The sequence below is a fragment of the Podarcis vaucheri genome, assembly GCF_965113315.1.
Source record: "Podarcis vaucheri genome assembly, chromosome: 7".
NCBI lineage: Eukaryota > Metazoa > Chordata > Lepidosauria > Squamata > Lacertidae > Podarcis > Podarcis vaucheri.
In genome coordinates, this window is record NC_138765.1 from 70390650 (window position 1) to 70404771 (window position 14122).

The following is a 14122-nucleotide window of genomic DNA, read 5'->3' on the forward strand; positions in this document are numbered from 1 at the left end:
GGGAATCAAATTGGCTCCAAGTCAAAGGCCAGGTGGAACAACTCTGTCTTACAGGCCCTGTGGAAAGAAATCAGATCCTGCAGGGCCCTGGTCTCATGAGGCAGAGCATTCCACCAGGTCGGAGCCAGTGTTGAAAAGGCCCTGGCTCTGGTTGAAGCTAATCTAACTTCCTTAGGGCCCGGGACCACTAGGGTGTTGCTATTTATGGACCTTGAGGCTCTCCGTGGGGCATACCGGGAGAGGCGTCCCATAGATATGAGGGTCCTAGGCCGTGAAGGGCTTTAAAGGTCAAAACCAGCACCTTAAATCTTACCCTGTACTCCACCGGGAGCCAATGCAGCTGGAAAAGCACTGGGTGAATATGCTCCCATGGCAGAGACCCTGTGAGGAGCCTCGCTGCTGCATTCTGCACCCGCTGGAGTTTCTGGGACAGCTTCAAGGGCAGCCCCGCGTAGAGCGAATTACAGTAGTCAAGCCTGGAGGTGACCGTTGCATGGATCACTGTGGCCAGGTCGGGGCGGGAAAGGTAAGATAATGTTATCTTGCTCCTGCCGAGGGAAGAAGGCTAGTACTTAAGGTAGCAGCTATATGACAGGGAGAAAGGATGGTTCCCTCAGGTCTCTGCCCAGGAGATCACCAACCACAGCGTTGTGGAGTTCAGTGTGCCATGCATGGAACAGCTGTACATAGAAACCGAAGCATTTGTCCATTGGAGTGCTCTGGATACAAAGCCATTGATGAGCCCAGAGAAGGCATATTTGTGTGGTTGCTGCCTCTTTGTGTTTCTCCTGGTTCAAAAGAGTTCTCCTGGCATCAGATATGGCTCACAGGAGAGCCACCATCCCAAGAGATGGTAACCTTGCAGCAGCACTGTCCGGTGGATGTCCTTTGTCTAAATATCCAAAGACTGTACTGGCCAGTGTTTTTGTTAAGTTTCTAGAAAACTGATGTAGAGCTGTATAGTTAGATCCAACTGTACACATGCTTTTGGGAGCTAGTGGGAACCCCTTTCATGTTCACTCTTTTTCTAAATTGTTGTATTCTATCTTGTTGCATTTCTTCTATTCCAGTGCATTTGTTCCTGGATTGATGGCTAGTGCTGTATTCAGCTCTGACATCTTTGTGAAAGAAACATGTAGTGCAATGCTCACGCTGGATCTATTACACTTCAGAATCTGTCGGTTTTAAACATATTACTGTAGCCAAGTGACTTAATAAAAGCCGCACGGTGTTGTTATCACTGTGTTTGCAGGAGGGGTTTGTGCTTCAGCGTAAGGATTAAATTCTAAAGTTAACCAACTCTAAAAGCAGTTGGAGTTGTATGAGCAGCAATTGGGCTTTGGCAAGAGCAACTGACTGGGCAGGATTGGCTCCATTATTCCAGCCACACAGCACTCATCTTTCCTGACACACCCATACTTCCCGTCTGAAGAATAGCTGTGATATTATAGAATTAAGGATGGCCTGGAATGTGTGACCTGACTATTAAACTGATTAGTTTTCCCCCTATCACCTGAGATCTGTGTGGGATGGCAAGGGATGCTATGTTTCACAAGGCATGAAGTACTTCCATGCCAAAGTCACCTGCGTCGGCTACAAGGAAATTCCCTTCTTCGGTGCTTCTTCGCTTAAGGAGAATGGCATTTGGTGAAAATCTGTGGATGCTGACATTATATGTGGCCATTTTAATCCATTCTTTGCTGCTTGCATGGGGAGTTTATTACCATCTCACCAGGACCCACATTCCTCCAGGAATCACCCATGGTGCAAAATTACAAATTATAAGTATGGCTTCGGGATATCTCTTCGGACTGGTAAGTGTGTGTATGATCATTTTCTCTAACTGAGCAACTTGTACGGGATACAGACTGCCTGTGTCTGTCAAGGGAAGAGGGAGCATCTTTGAGTTCCAACTTGTGTCTTGTGAATTACTCTGCCCTTCTCTAATATCGCCACCCCCCAACCACATTGTGACAATGCCTTCCACACTTCAAGCAAATGAGGTTTTTTGGGGGGGTTTTCTTGCATGCAGCCTGAGTAGTGTTTTTCTTTTCAGAGCACTTACTCGAATTCCGTCCAACTGTCATATTTACAGTGTTACAAGTCTCTCCCTCTGCAAATGCAGTAATAAAGAGTCCACTTGTGATATATCAGTGGTTCAGTGCTCAGACGTTGTTCCAGTAATCTGATGTTTTGTCCCTAAATAGCTTAGTCATTGAGTTTTGTAGAAACTAATATACAAGAGAAGACAGTATGTAAATGGCTTAAAGCAGGGTTATATCTGTCCCCATCGGCGTGTTTCCATCGGGAGCAGGGCCGTCTTTAGCATATGTGCTGCTGGGGTGCAAAGATTCGCTCAGCACCCCCAAATTTAGTTGAGCCCCCAAATTAACTTTTATTATGCTTATGTCAGACACCACGCTTATGCCTTATCTCTTGTTTATGAAAGAAGGGAGAAAAAAGAAACAAACTTTTTTATTTGCTCATTTATTTACAATACACTTATACTTAAGTACACAACACCACCACACTTAAACATAAGTATTGTTTAGGCACCTGCTTAGGAGACACATCAGTTGTGTCAAAGGTGCCGCTGCCGCATAGCAGCTCAATGCAATACATACCATAATATTTTGATGTAAGAGTTAATTTTGCGTGCACAGCACCATTGTGAATGACAAGCGTTGCCTTTGAGTCTGACAAGTGCCACTGTTGTAAATGACAAGCGGCGCCGCTGGTAAACGCCGCTGTCTTTGGTAAACGAGTGCACAAAATCCTTTAGTGAAACAGTAGGTATACATTTCGGTAATACCTAGGTATATACCGTATTTTTTGCACCATAACACTCACTTTTTTCCTCCTAAAAAGTAAGGGGAAATGTCTGTGCGTGTTATGGAGGGAATGCCTACGGGTGGCATGCCTGCGGATTTTCCTCCTCTCAAAACTACGTGCGTGTTATGGTTGGGTGCGTGTTATAGAGCGAAAAATCCGGTATGTATTTTGTTTTTCTAGCTTCATCAAAATTATTTATTACTTCATAACAGGTAGATAGTTAAGAGCTTAGGCGGCTTCAGCGGCAGGCACCTGGCGCCTCCCAGAATTCAGCGCCCAGGTGCCCCGCACCCCTTGCACCCCCGGGTAAATACGGCTGTGATCAGGAGGAGCATAAAAAGAGGACTGTATCCTACTGTGGTGTTAGAACATTCCTAACTAAAGAGGAAAACCCACCTCTCTTTCCATTGCATTTTGATTCTGAATCCTGTGCTCCATCCTGCTACTCATCCTGCCCAGCCCAACTTTTTAAAGAAGTGTTCAGGTTTGGTTTCTCTCCATTTCTCCCCACCCCCTCTTAATATTAAATGTTAATCCTTGTGAAAATGCACCAGCATTTTAGTACATACTTCTTCAGGGGTGCCAACTTGAATAAAATATTGGGATGTGACATATTTGAAAGCCCATCAACCTGATGGGGGGGTGTTTTGGCCCCTTCCAATATCTTAGGGTAGGGATCTTGGCCCCTAGGATTTGGCTCCTAAGCATCTAATATCCCGCCTATTATTTGTGCTCAGTTGTGACTAATAAACGTATTTGCAAGCAATTGACCTTAATGTGATGCATTTTCATACGTCATTAGGTAAGACGTTTAGGTAGGGTTGTTGTTGTTGTTGTTGTTGTTGTTGTTGTTAAAAGGCAAACAAATTCAATTTCCCCCATCCCTATTTATCACTACAGGTGACAAAAAGTGGGTAAAGCCAGAAGAGATTCGGGAAATGAGAGTGATCCCAACTGTTAGGGGCAGGGCTGGCAAGGGGGAAAGATGTGATTGATTTGTGCCATTCTAAGTCAGGACGCGGGTGGCGCTGTGGGTTAAACCACAGAGCCTAGGGCTTGCCGATTGGAAGGTCGGCGGTTCGAATCCCCATGACGGGGTGAGCTCCCGTTGCTCGGTCCCTGCTCCTGCCAACCTAGCAGTTTGAAAGCTCGTCAAAATGTAAGTAGATAAATAGGTACCACTCCGGTGGGAAGGTAAACGGTGTTTCCGTGCACTGCTCTGGTTCGCCAGAAGCGGCTTAGTCATGCTGGCCACATGACCCAGAAGCTGTACGCCGGCTCTCTTGGCCAATAAAGTGAGATGAGCGCCGCAACCCCAGAGTCGGCCACGACTAGACCTAATGGTCAGGGGTCCCTTTACCTTTACCTAAGGTGGACGTTGGCATTTCTCTGCCTCTCAGTTCTGGTTCTCTCCATGGTGGGAGGTTGAGCTTTGGGCTTTTCACTGTGAATGCAAAAAGATCTGAAGCGGATCATAAATGCTAAATGTTTTGGTCCAAATAGGGGCTGCTCCTGGAAAAACTTGGCATTTGCCACAGGTATATGATCTGGAGGATCTTAGATTTTTGGATATCACCAAAACACTACCAAGGGTTGATAATAAAGGACCTGGTTTTTGATGGGGTGCCAGTCAGGGTGCACTGGCCCCAAACATCACCTGCTGAGAACAGGAGAGGAGTGATGTATTTTCATGGAGGTATTGCTCTCTTCGGAACAATGCGTAAGTTCTTTGAAAGCATCTTAAAACTATATTGTTCTAGGATAATTTGAGAGTCCTGAAATGTTTGCCATGGAGGGTGGTGGGAGTGGTTTGTACTGCCCCTGTATGTAGCTCAAGTTAAATTCCCATGGCAGGATGGGATTCTATTACAAGAAAATGAGACAGAGAAATCCATTCACACTGGTGACCAATTCTGTATCCTCACCAGCCTTAATGGTCAATGAAAAATCCTTAAAATGCCAAAGAGCGTGTTTCTGCTTTGTACGCCAAATGATTTGAAAAGAGGTTCCAGAAATGGTCAGAAATAACTAAGCAGAAATGTGGACTGAGCCTTGGTTCTGTTTATATTATATAATATTTCTATTTCTATTTCTATTATTTCTGTTTCTGTTTCTGTTTCTGTTTCTGTTTCTGTTTCTGTTTCTGTTTCTGTTTCTGTTTCTATTTCTATTTATTTGGTTCAATCCAACTAAGTTTCTCCCAGAGTAGGTTCGTTAGGTTTCAGGGTTTTGTTTTGCTTTTTTAAAAATTTTATTCAATAAATAAGTAAAATAAGATAAATAGACCCAAATTAGTCATATCTGTTAATTTTAATGGATTTACTTTTTTTTTTTAGAGCAAGAGCCTTCTATCTATATTGGTACCCTGTAGTCTGTCCCAAAGTCTGGTTCTGGAGAGTGTATCAAAGGCTGCTTTCAGGTCAACAAAGGCAGGGTATAGTGAGGCCTGGGTGAGATTGGAAATGGGGATGATGAGAGTGGAGGCTAGCATCTGCCTAACACAGAGGTCAGCAACCCACGGCTCCGGAGCCGCATGTGGCTCTTTTACACCTTTGCCGCGGCTCTGGGGCGGATACTAGCGAGGGGAGGAGGTGCATTGTGCGCCCCGACACTCCCCACTGTGGCGGGCGCTGTACTGGCTCTGACGTCGCATGGGGGCAGGGCGTGCGTTAGTCACGCACCGTCCCGACATCACCTTCCCGGTTTTGCAGCTCCCAGGTTTTTTTTCTTCGGAAACAGGTCCAAGTGGCTCTTTTTGTCTTAAAGGTTGCAGACCCCTGGCCTAACATCAATCTACAAATGGCTGACATTGAGTCTGCTCCCCCGAGGGATAGCCCCACTGATCCTCTGCGGCCAATTCCAGTCAGGCTGGCAGACTGCAGTCCTGAACACCCTCCAGAAACTGGGTTTTGCCCCTCAAGCCCTTCTAAGTCTGGGCTTGGGCCAGGCAAAAGCCACAGTCGGGCAAAGAATATTAGACACCAAGAGACAACAGGACTGCGCAAGGTGCCCCGACTATAAAATTGGAGAAATCGAGAGAGATATAGCCACACTGGCAGCATATCTCTTCTTTCTCGTATCTAGAAATGCAAGAAGGGCCTTTACACTCGCCAGAAGCTCGGCTCTTCCCTCTCCGGTCCTGGATGGAGCCTTTAGAAAAGCCCCCTATGCTCAGAGACTTTGCACCTGTCCTTTGGGAGTGATAGGAAGCCCAGAACACTTGTTCTTTAGATGTCCCTTTTATGAAGAGGCACGTAGTAAGATCATTGATCCCCTACTGGTGAGGCTCGCCGACCTCCCGCAAAAGCAAAAATTTGACCTTTTGCTGTTGGGCAAAGATCAGAAGATGACTTGGATGGTCGCCAGATTCTGTCTACATATTTGTAGGCGCAGACCATCGCCCAATTCAAAATAGTCTGGCATGAAAATCCCCAAACTCGGTTCCATGGGTGACTGTGAGTCAACTCCCTGGGATAGTTTATTGTTGTACATTGTTTCTAAATTTATTGTTGTACATTGTTTTAATTGTCTGTTTAAACCATATTTGCACATAAGTTTCTAATGTTGTGAGTGTCTTCTATTTCAGAGGCTTCTACTCTGCAGCCTCTTATAGTTGTTTTAACTGCAAATCTTTTAGTTCTTATGCTCTTACAGTTGTTTTAACTGCATGTTTTTATTTGTTTTTAGTTCTTATCTGTTTTAATTATCAGTTTTTATCCATCCATAATCCTTGTATTTTATTCAGATGTTTTTATCCTATGCTTGTTTCTTTGTCCTTATCTGCTCTAACAATTATCAGTTTAAAAAAAAATCCTAACTGCTATTTTATTTATATGTTGTTTTTGTTTTTTTTATCCTGGTCTGTGACTGTAATAAAGTTCATTCATTTATTCAATGGATTTACTTTGAGGAGGGCTAACGCTGGCTGTAACTCAAAATGATTTCAATATGAATGACCAGGAAATTTTGTTATGGACGCTCCCTGCCCCCTATAGCTGTTGACTGTGTGTGTGTGTGTTTTCACCCCCCAGGAGCCTTTGAAAGAACATGCTGCTATATTGCCCACCAAAGTGAGTCAGTGGTTGTGAATGTCAAGTAAGTGCTTACATTCTCTTTGTAAAAAAGGGGTGTGTGAGAGTCCCCTCAGCTTCTAATCCTTCCTAAGACCTGAGCCTGGAGGAAGCCTGCTAAAATTTACATAGCGATTTGGCCAACCTCTCAAATGGACATTCCGTTTTGCATTTGGATATTTTTTATGTTCTAGGCCCCAATCATAGGATGAGTTCTGCTGGATCAGGTCAGTGAATGGCCCATTTAATCCAACATCCTGTTCGCAACCAGTTGCCCATGGGAAGCCAGCAAGCAGAAACCAAGTACAACAGCCCTCTCCCCAGTTGTGATTCTCAAAAAGTCGTATTCAAGTGCATATTGCATCATCTGTAGCTTTTATCATCTGTAGCATCTGTAGCGCAGCCACTTTCAGGGAATGATCTGAAACCTCTGAACCTCTCCTACCCCTAGTGTGGACCGGTGGGCTAGTTCATGGGTAGGCAAACTAAGGCCCGGGGGCCAGATCCAGCGCAATCGCCTTCTCAATTCAGCCTGTGGATGTTCTGGGAATCAGCATGTTTTTACATGAGTAGAATGTGTGCTTTAATTTAACATGCATCTCTGGGTTATTTGTGGGGCATAGGAATTCATTCGGTTTTTTCCCCTTCAAAATATAGTCTGGCCCCACACAAGGTCTGAGGGACAGTGGACCGCCCCCCCCCCTGATGAAAAAAATTGCTGACCCCTGGCCTCTAGTTTCATTTTCTCTCAGTTTCTTCCTTTTGCTTAAGTCTTAAATTCAGTTCTCCACATAAGCTTGCCTTTAAAAAAGAGTCCACATAAAAACTGTTTGAATTCTTGTTTGAATTCACCCTTATTTTTGTATGTTATTTTCAAGAATATATATATGCATTTTTATGCCCACTTTACCCCAGTAAAGCATTTAGTTCTATACATTCCTTGGCTGGAAAACTGCACTGTGTATGTTTCAAAGGATGATTGTGTTTCTGTTTGTGCACTGTGTACGGAAACTTCAAATTAGGTGTGTTTATCTGCAGAGGTGAACTGAACTGGAATTTCTTCTCCAATGCTACCCAAGGTGGAGCATGAAAAGAAAGAGAGGAGCAAAATTCCTGTAAAATCTTATAGAATCTCAGTCCACAACTATCATTTCTCTCTCTCCTCAGTGTCATATAGATATTTTTGTTTCATTTTAATTGAAGTAGAAACAGACATCAAAATGGCATAGCACAATTTGCAAGAATACCTCAGAATATACATAGGTAATCCTTAACCCTTCTTGGGAAGTGGGTGGTGCTATGGTCTAAACCAATAAGCCTAGGGCTTGCTGATTGGAAGGTCAGTGGTTTGAATCCCCACGACGGGGTGAGCTCCCGTTGCTTGGTCCCAGCTCCTGCCAACCTAGCAGTTCGAAAGCACATCAAAGTGCAAGTAGATAAATAGGTACCGCTCTGGCGGGAAGGTAAACGGCGTTTCCGTGTGCTGCTCTGGTTTCACCAGAAGTGGCCTAGTCATGCTAGACACATGACATGGAAAAACTGTCTGCAGACAAACGTCTCTCCCTTGGCCAGTAAAGTGAAATGAGCATTGCAACCCCAGAGTCCTTCGCAACTGGACTTAACTGTCAGGAGTCCTTTACCTTTACCCCTTAACCCTATTGTTGTTTTCATATTTCAGCTTTACCTTATTTTTTTGGAGTTCTAGGGTTTGCCATATGTCTGGAATTTCTCAGACATATCCAAAATATTGCAATCGGCAGCAATGTCGGGGTGGAAATTGACAAAATGTCCAGGAAAATCAGCAACTTTTCTTTCCAGATTTCCACTGTTTTACTCTTAGTTGGAGATGAGCTGTGGCGTTTATTTAGCTCCACAGTATACTAGTATAATCTGAGGGTGCTTTATTTTGATGAGAGAATTAAAAACAGTGGCCCTAAACTGGGAGATTAAAACAAAACCCAGATAGATTGAAAATTCAAAGCAATAGACCAGGGTTGGAAACCTCAGGGATGCGGGCTGAATGGAGCACTCTGTCCCTCAGAACTCACCCCAGATGACCACCTCCATAGTCCCTGTTTTGTGCGCGCACACACACATGCTTCATCTGCCTGGCTGGAATGTGCATAGTTTGCAAAATTGGAGGAATGTGTGGTGTTCATAGGAAGTAGCCTACGAGTACAAAGATAAACTTTGCATTTTATGTCTGCTTAGGCTCTGGTTCCACCCATCATGTAGTCCCCAGAAGGTTGCACAGACAGGAATTTGCCCCACGGGGTAAAAAAAGACACACACCCCATACACACCTTCAATATGCCATGAAGAAACATGCTCATTTTCTATGCAATGTACACTGTTGAATTTATAAAATCTCTCTCTTTCATGTAAGTTTCCGGTTAGCTCCTGAGCATCTGTATCCAACTCAAGTACTGGACTGCCGTACTGCTGCAATCCACTTTTTGAAGCATGCAAAGGAATACGGAGTGGACCCCAACCGAATTGCCATTGGAGGGGACAGTGGCGGGGGCACGATTGCTGCAGCTGTCTGTCAACAACTAGTGGCAAGGAAGGATCTCCCAAGAGTGCGAGCTCAGTTCCTGGTCTACCCTTTCCTCCAAGCAGTGGACTTCAATTTGCCTTCCTATCAGCTAAACCGTTCCATTCCTCTGTTGTTCAGGAAACGGGCCGTCAAACACGGTTTCCGGTATCTCACAGGGAAGATGATCAATGTAGATGGAATCATAAAGGGCGCCCATGTCTCTGCAGATATATGGCTGAAGCACCGGAAATGGATTAGTGCTGACAACATCCCAGAAGAGTTTAAGGGCAGGGGCTATGTCCCGGCAGTACCTCCTCCATTTTCTGAAAAGCTTCATGAACTCTGCAAACGAGGTTTTGAGACAATGTTTTCCCCCCTCTTAGCGGAGGATAACATCATCTGCCAGCTCCCTGAGACTTTCATTTTAACCTTTGAGTATGATCTTATCCGGGACGACGGACTGTTATACAAGAAACGTCTAGAGGACAATGGTGTGCCGGTGACATGGCATCATCTTCAGGATGGTTTCCATGGAATAACTGTATCTTTTGGCCTGGGGCCATTTGAATTTCCAGCTGCAAGGAAATGTTTGCAGCACGTAGCAGATTTCTTAAAAGGTATATAGAAATAAATGGCCCATTTTGTCCTGCGCTGGTAGTCTTCCCCTTCTGTGCAGGCATATTCTTTTTCATGCCCTGCTCTCCCAATCATAACATTAAAAAAACTGAAAGTCAGATCAAATGTTTGGCACAGTCTAATTTATTAAAGTCAATGTGCTGGACATAAGAAAAGCCTTCAGATTCAGGCCAATGGCCACACCTAGTCTAGCATACTGTTCTCAAAAATGACCAGGTAGATGCTGTTAAGAGTCCAGGTTCCCAGCTTGATAACACAGTAAGCGTAGGTAATTAAAAAGGAGGATTTATTGTAAATACAAACAGATAACTCCGGATGGCTCTAGCCAAGCCACCGGCATTATCACTCAAGATGACCCTTCTGAAGACTTCTTCTGGTGTCGACAGAAGATATTGAACTTTCGACCTTTACGTCTCTTATTTTGCTTCCTGTCTAGCAGCCCCCCAGTTCACCTCTGCCTTGGACTTTTTTGTCAGCTACAGCCTCTTCCTATTCCGAAAAACTGTCTGTGTGGCTGTTCAAGCCTTTTTGAGACCTTTGGCTGTTTTCCAGCCCGCTCTCAGTTGTTCCCTTGGCAACTGGCCATCCAAGGTTAGAGGGAGTTGATGCTGGCAGCTGTGTGCTCTGCTCAGCCGGCGTCGACTCCAAACTTCTCTGTTCCTGACTGTATTCAGCAGCCGGATGCAAAATTACACTGGGAGCTGGCTCATTCCTGACAGATGCCTCTTGGGACACCCGCAAGCAGTGCCTGAGAAAGCTCATAGCGGCTGACATTTGGAAGCATGCTGCCTTTAACTGTAGAGGAAGAACTTAGCCTTCTCTTTCATGAATTTGTCTAATCCTCCTTTAAGTACATCCATGTTCCTGACCATCACTACCCCTTGCAGTAGCCAGCTTCACAAGTTAACTGCATATTTCCTTCTCAAACCAGTAAGCAACAAACGCTTAGGAATTCTATCTGACCATGAGGGTCTTTGCGAACTGGTTTGATGACAACTTAAGCTATGCCTGCTTTATTTTAATCAATAATGCTCTTTCCTTTCTACTTTCTTTTGTCTGTCCTGAATCTCCCAACACAGAGCATCACAGGATGCCCCTGAGTTCTAGAGTTAGTGAGAGAGAAGAGGAAAACTTCTTCCTCTGCTGTTGGACCCATTGACGGCCCCTGGTGGGCCATCTAGTGGGATGTAGGCATTTAAGTTCATTCATATATATATACATAAAATTTACAATTTAGAATACTCATTTAAACATCCTTAAAATATCAATGACTCCCCCTTCTTCACTTTCCAAGGTTCATTTTGCATATCATAAATCTCTGCATTTTTTACATAAACTAAACCATTCAGTATTCCATAATTACATCCATCAAAACTTATTTACACTGTTGAATTCATCTTAATGCTGGCAATGTTTCTAAGTGTACACAACCCTCCCATGGTGTTATGTACTGAGTTGAATAGGATCCAAACTGCAGCAGTCTGATTGGTCGTAGAACGATAGGATCCAAAATGCAGCAGTCTGATTGGTCCTAGAACAATAGGATTCAGAATGCAGCAGTCTGATTGGTCCTAGAACAATGTAGCAGTATGATTGGTTGGCAGGAACCACCCAGTCCTGCTCCAGATAGAAGTGAATCCACAACCTGATTGGCTTACAGTAGAATTCCAGAATTAGCCAATCATGTGCAGCCCATTGTGTAAATAATGTATATAAAGCAGATACTGTGAGGGGACATTAATTCATTCCTCCTCACCACTATGAGCTGAATAAAGAGCATGAAGTCACTTTGCGACTCTGAGTGTATTTCACATATATTCAATAAACATGTTCCAATCTTCTCTAATCAGATGTTCTTTTTGTTCTTTTATTCTATATGTTAAGTTTGAAAGCTGCACAATATTCCGTCAGCTTAAGTTGCCTCGCTCGTTTTCCATTTTTGGGCTAACAAAACACGGGCTGCAATAGTGGCCAGTCAGCTAGCTAAGTTTTAAGCAGAGTAGACTCCTTGAAATTAATGGGCCTGAGTTACCCATATCCATTTTTGTCAGTGGGTCTTCCCTGGCTGTGATATAACATTGGATATAGCCTAATGGGGATGTGGGTGGCGCTGTGGGTAAAACCTCAGCGCCTAGGGCTTGCCGATCGTATGGTCGGTGGTTCGAAACCCAATGGCGGGGTGAGCTCCCATCTTTCGGTCCCAGCTCTTGCCCACCTAGCAGTTTGAAAGCACCCCTAAGTGCAAGTAGATAAATAGGTACCGCTTTATAGCGGGAAGGTAAATGGCGTTTCCGTGTGCTGTGCTGGTGCTGGCTCGCCAGAGCAGCTTCGTCACGCTGGCCACGTGACCCGGAAGTGTCTCCGGACAGCGCTGGCCCACGGACTCTTAAGTGAGATGGGCGCACAACCCTAGAGTCGGACACGACTGGCCCGTACAGGAAGGGGTACCTTTACCTTTACTTATAGCCTAATGAATATAGACATACCTTTGATCCCAAATGCCTTGCGAGTTGAATGTTTTGGCTCCTGAACGCCACAAACCCAGAAGTTAGTGTCCCGGTTTGCGAACGTTCTTTGGAACCCGAATGTCCAACGCGGCTTCTGTGGCTTTCGATTGGCTGCAAGAGCTTCCTTGGTTTCCGAATGTTTTGGAAGTCGAACAGACTTCTGGAACAGATTCCGTTCGACTTCCAAGGTATGGCTTTATTGAACACATTGTCAGATTCTCTCTCTCTCTTCTTGGGAAATCCAGAAACTGTCAAAACAAAATTCCAACCACATCTGCAAGAGGTGAAACATTTAGTAATAAGAAGGAGCACTTGCGCAGAATGATTCCACATGTGACATAAGTAAGACCTGTTGAGTAAACTGAACTCATTTCATTACACCCACCATGGGGAGGCTTTTAACCAAACACAAGTTAGTATTTCAACTCTCTCCATATCAGGTCAACAAGCGAGGGAATGTTTGATCCCATTCTCCTGTGATCCACTACAGGTCAAACTTTCAAGGACCTTGAAATCACCTTGAAATGCAGTCCAGTTCATCATTGACAAATAGTGGGGAAGGAAGGGTGCAAAGTATACCATTGCAATGCTGTGGTTTGACTAACTTGGCCTTATCCCAGACAGTGGTGGAGGAACCCTCTCTGGCACCCGGGATGGGACGCCAAGGGCGGGGCAAACCGCCCAGCGGCACACATGTGACATCTGTATGGACTGTGCATGTGCAGCATCCCGTACGGACTGCCCTCGGCCGCCCTACAGCTGGGGGGAGGCAGCGGGCCATCATGTCACCCCCTGAGTGGTACCTGGGGCAGACCGCCCCCCCTTCATATGCCCCTGATCCCAGAACAACTTAAATCCTGTTAGTTGGAACCAATAATGGTTAGCCAGGGACAGAATTTCGAACCTGCTGCACACAAACTCTAAGACTGAGCTCTTAGGACCCTTGCTTCACCTAGCCTCTGGCTCTTCTGGTAACAGCAGATTACTGGCTGGGGTTCCATTTAGATCTCATAAAACATGATATATAAAAACCGGTCCCAAGGGCCTTTGAAATAAAGTCTGAGTAAAATTGGTGAAGCAGCAAAAGTTTATTGATTACAAAAACATAGCTGCAAGAATGGGTGTCCAAAGGAGGCACACCTCAGGTCAGTACAACGCAGGCATTTATCCTTTCACGGAGCGCAAAGTTCTTTCCTCTGCCTGCCCACTGGGCAGGGGCCTGCAAAAGTCACAACCTATCATGACCGCCTAAATAAAATACTAAATTCTCCTCCTTTGTTTACATCTCACCCTCTCCAGACCCTCAGCGCCCAATCCCCATGATTATCATTGTACAAATATGGTCAAAAGTCCCTTAACATTTGTCTATTTACATAAGTATTCTAACCACAAGTTGTTCTAGTTACACATGTTACACCACTATTTGTTTCAAATGCAAGCATAACTGAGTTTTATATCTTATGAAGCTAAAAGGGCAAACCACATTTTGACCACCAGCTGTTCTAATCACAGGTGCAAACAGGCTTCGTGTCCCAACCACA

General features: G+C 44.7%; 1 protein-coding gene across 2 annotated transcripts; it reads left to right on the top strand.

The window, feature by feature from the left end:
* Positions 1-1370: 1370 nt before the first annotated feature.
* Positions 1371-10088, top strand: LOC309536243 (arylacetamide deacetylase-like 4). 2 transcript variants are annotated; one of them, XM_082230266.1, is made up of 4 exons: positions 1376-1814; positions 4336-4552; positions 6864-6927; positions 9289-10088. In XM_082230266.1, the coding sequence occupies exons 1-4, from the start codon at positions 1572-1574 to the stop codon at positions 10061-10063; spliced, it is 1299 nt and encodes a 432-aa protein (XP_082086392.1). In that variant the 5' UTR covers positions 1376-1571; the 3' UTR covers positions 10064-10088. The 2 variants fall into 2 exon arrangements, with proteins under 2 accessions (XP_082086393.1, XP_082086392.1); XM_082230267.1 differs by lacking the exon at positions 4336-4552 and having other exon boundaries at positions 1371-1814.
* The last annotated feature ends 4034 nt before the right edge of the window (positions 10089-14122 follow it).